The 3,417-nt window shown below is 40.1% G+C and overlaps 1 protein-coding gene across 3 annotated transcripts in view; it reads left to right on the plus strand.

Annotated features, from left to right (window-relative positions):
• zswim8 (zinc finger, SWIM-type containing 8) overlaps positions 1–3,417 on the plus strand; it is a 179,613-nt gene that overhangs the window by 143,793 nt on the left and 32,403 nt on the right. For 2 of the 3 annotated variants that reach the window (XM_019872083.1, XM_019872085.1), the window contains 2 exons: positions 2,125–2,289; positions 2,474–2,696. In XM_019872083.1, coding sequence (XP_019727642.1) covers positions 2,125–2,289; positions 2,474–2,696 — 388 coding nt within the window. The remainder of the gene's footprint in view (positions 1–2,124; positions 2,290–2,473; positions 2,697–3,417) is intronic. The other variant, XM_019872084.1, reaches the window with a different exon arrangement.

Consider the following 3,417-nt stretch of genomic DNA (forward strand, 5'->3'; position numbering starts at 1 on the left):
GTGCAGGACCCACATGGTGTAGTTCCAGCCATGCTGCCTGTAATCCCATCAACTCTTGTCAGTCAGCAGTCTGGATAGAAACCTTTCTAAGAGACCTGTAATCCATAGCTAAAACCTCACACACTGTCCTCCCGCTTATCTAGAAACACACATATACATGCACACTAATGCATATGCGCATAAATAAACATGCGTCCAAACACATGCACACACATACACGGACACACAGAGCTAAACATTCTTCGAAACGCTTGATGGCTGCTTCACTCAATTTGCATAAAACAAGAGAGAAGCATGGACAGTGTTGTCAATATGTTCCACCAGTGCATTTAATAGGGATTTCAACTTAAGGTAAAGTTCAAATTGACACTATTGGGTAATAGACAAAAAGTGGGTGAAAACAGAATTTGAGTTTTATGTTTGATTTTATCCATAATTCACTCTAATTTTGGAGACAGAAAAGAGAGAGAGAGAGAGAGAGAGAGAGAGAGAGAGAGAGAGAGAGAGAGAGAGAGAGAGAGAGAGAGCTTGTTGGAGTTGAGTGATCAAGACGGAACTTCTCAAGTTCACAAATGATGGGACCATAACGTTGTTAATGTTTGTCTTGCTAAAATGCACATATGAGCCACGGAAGCTGATGTTTTTGGATTTGCTAAGATTATTCATCATAGAAATACAGGCTAATATACAGGGGCACGAGAGGCGAATAAAGTTTGGTAGGCGTATCTCATTTTCCTGTCTAAAGCACCACATAAATATGCAAATTGTGTCTTAATTTATTACAATGCATTTATTAATAATGAAAGATGCATGCCGTCCCTGATCCACTGGTGAAAGGACACTTTTGATCCTCTCCTCTTTCATCTATTACTGCTTCAAACAACAAAGAGTACGCAGAAAAGTAATTAAGATTGAATGACTGCCTGTGTCCAATGTGTTGTGTTGTATTATTTTGTTCGTATTTTATTATGACTTCAAGATGGCGACGCGAGAGTGGCTGCCTTTACAGCAGCTCCAATACTTTGTTCTTCTCCTTTCTTCCTTTCATAACTTTGCTGCTGTAAATTGGGAATGTCTCCATTGTGAGACAAATAAAGTGTTTCTTATTCTTATTCTTTTCAACTACCGCTATTTGCAACTGCCAAGGCATTGCTGAGCTAAAGAACGGAGGAAAAGAAATCACCACAGAACATCCTTAGATATGATAGAGAATATCTCCCCCTGACATGTTTGTTTAGTAAATTTAAGATAAGATAAGATAAGATATCCTTTATTTGTCCCACACTGGGGAAATTTACAGCCTTCAGCAGCAAGATTGTGGGTAGAAAAAAGAGAAAAGAAAACACAGTTCAATTAAGTGAAAAAGATTGATATTTATTAAAGTAGAATTTACATATATACACAGGCAGTGGGCAATTAAAGAAGTACCATCTAAATGTATATTTTTGGAAGTTTTCTTCTTTAATCTCAAATTGACTACAGCATGAAAACATTTTTTTACCTGAAAAGTCATGTCATCTTTAACAGCTATGGAATCATATTGATTGTAGGCTTCTCATCTGAAGTCTACCTATTCTACTACCAGTTTGTGTTAATTTCAATAACATCTCAATATTTGATTCAGACTCCTTCTAATGTCCAGGTGTGGAGAGGCAATTGTCATACAATAATAATGAAAGCATTCGTATTCATCCATCCATTTTCAACCCATATCAGTGTCAGGGAACGGGTGCAGCAGCTTTTAACAGGGAAGCCCACATTTCACTCTTCCAAGCCACTTCGTCCAACTCTTCTGGGGAGATCCCAAGGCATTCCCAGTTCAGCCAGCAGACGTTGTCTTTCCAGTGTGCCCTGCGTCATCCCTAATGGCCTCCCCAGGATTACTTGCCGAGATACTTTGCAACAAACAGTATGAGTATCTAAAATGTATGTGTCTTGCGATAATCCTTGACCGTATTTTCCTGGGTCACCCGCAAGATAGTATTTTTTCATGCAACCGCAGCTTAAACCACAAACTTCTGTCCTAAATCTGAACATAATCTGAATTGTGCAGCATTTTGAGCATTTGAATTGACACTATATATTGCTTCAGAATGTATCTCAAGTTTCTTTGCTTCCATGTAGTCTCAGGAGGCAATCAAAGTGACAGTCAAAACGAGTCAACCACATTCAAGCTTGACAACACTGTGCCGAGCCGATTGGCACTTGGGGCACGCTGTGGATACAGCCAACGCTGCTGGGGATCTCCTGTCCGACAGAAGAAGAAACACACTGGTAACACTCTGACAGGCAATTATGTTTCCATTTTTATTCACTTGGCATGTTGCGTATTTAAATACCAGCATTCATTCTTTAAATAATTGTCACTCACGCTTTAAAAAAATGCCAAATAAAAAGTTTGATATGATGCATCGTGACAATAATATATATCTTGATTTTGCAACAAAAAGTAACATGAAATCTTTCTGGATAGGTATGGCAAGCATTGACAGCAGCGCTCCGGAGACAACCTCAGACAGTTCCCCCACCCTCAGCCGGCGGCCGTTACGAGGTGGATGGGCAGCAACATCATGGGGTCGGGGTCAAGATAGCGACAGCATCAGTAGCTCATCTTCAGATTCGCTGGGATCGTCCTCCTCCAGTGGATCTCACAGGGCAGGGGTTGGTGCCAGAGCCAAGAGCACGGACACAAGCAGGTAATAGCACATTTCGTCAAAAATAAAATATAGCGGTACCTCTACTTACAAAATTAATAGGTTCTGAAAAAAAATTCGGAACTAGAAAATTTTGGAAGTAGAGCATTTCCATGTAAATGCCCTAATTCGTTCCAAGCCCCTCCAAAATTCAGACATAAATGTTTCCTAAAGCATAAAAATGCATCCAAGTATGGAACAAATACATTTTACAATTTGATTATTGCACAATAAATGAGAGGTCTGCATAATGTAAAAACAAAGAATAAAGAATTAAAATGACACTCATTTCCGTGCCAAGCCCCTCCAAAATTCAGACATAAATGTTTCCTAAAGCATAAAAATGCATCCAAGTATGGAACAAATACATTTTACAATTTGATTATTGCACAATAAATGAGAGGTCTGCATAATGTAAAAACAAAGAATAAAGAATTAAAATGACACTCATTTCACTTCTAACTGCGTCCTCATCGTATTTTGCCCTCTTTAGTCCATGTTCTCTCTCAGAAGTGGTTTTTGCCTGGCGTTTTGAAAAGAAGTGATCCAAGGACGTTTGCTTTTGTCGGCTTTTAACAGGGATGTGTTCCTCGAGCCGGTCCTTGGCCTCGAGGACCAGCTCGAGGACCGAAGGTCGGTCCTTGGTCCTTGGCCTTGGCCTTGAGAGCCAATTCCTTGGCCTTGGTCTCGGCCTTGGGAGTCAAGTCCTTGGCCTTGGCCTTGG

The sequence above is a fragment of the Hippocampus comes genome, unplaced genomic scaffold, assembly GCF_001891065.2.
Source record: "Hippocampus comes isolate QL1 unplaced genomic scaffold, H_comes_QL1_v1.1 scaffold269, whole genome shotgun sequence".
NCBI classification, from domain to species: Eukaryota; Metazoa; Chordata; class Actinopteri; order Syngnathiformes; family Syngnathidae; genus Hippocampus; species Hippocampus comes.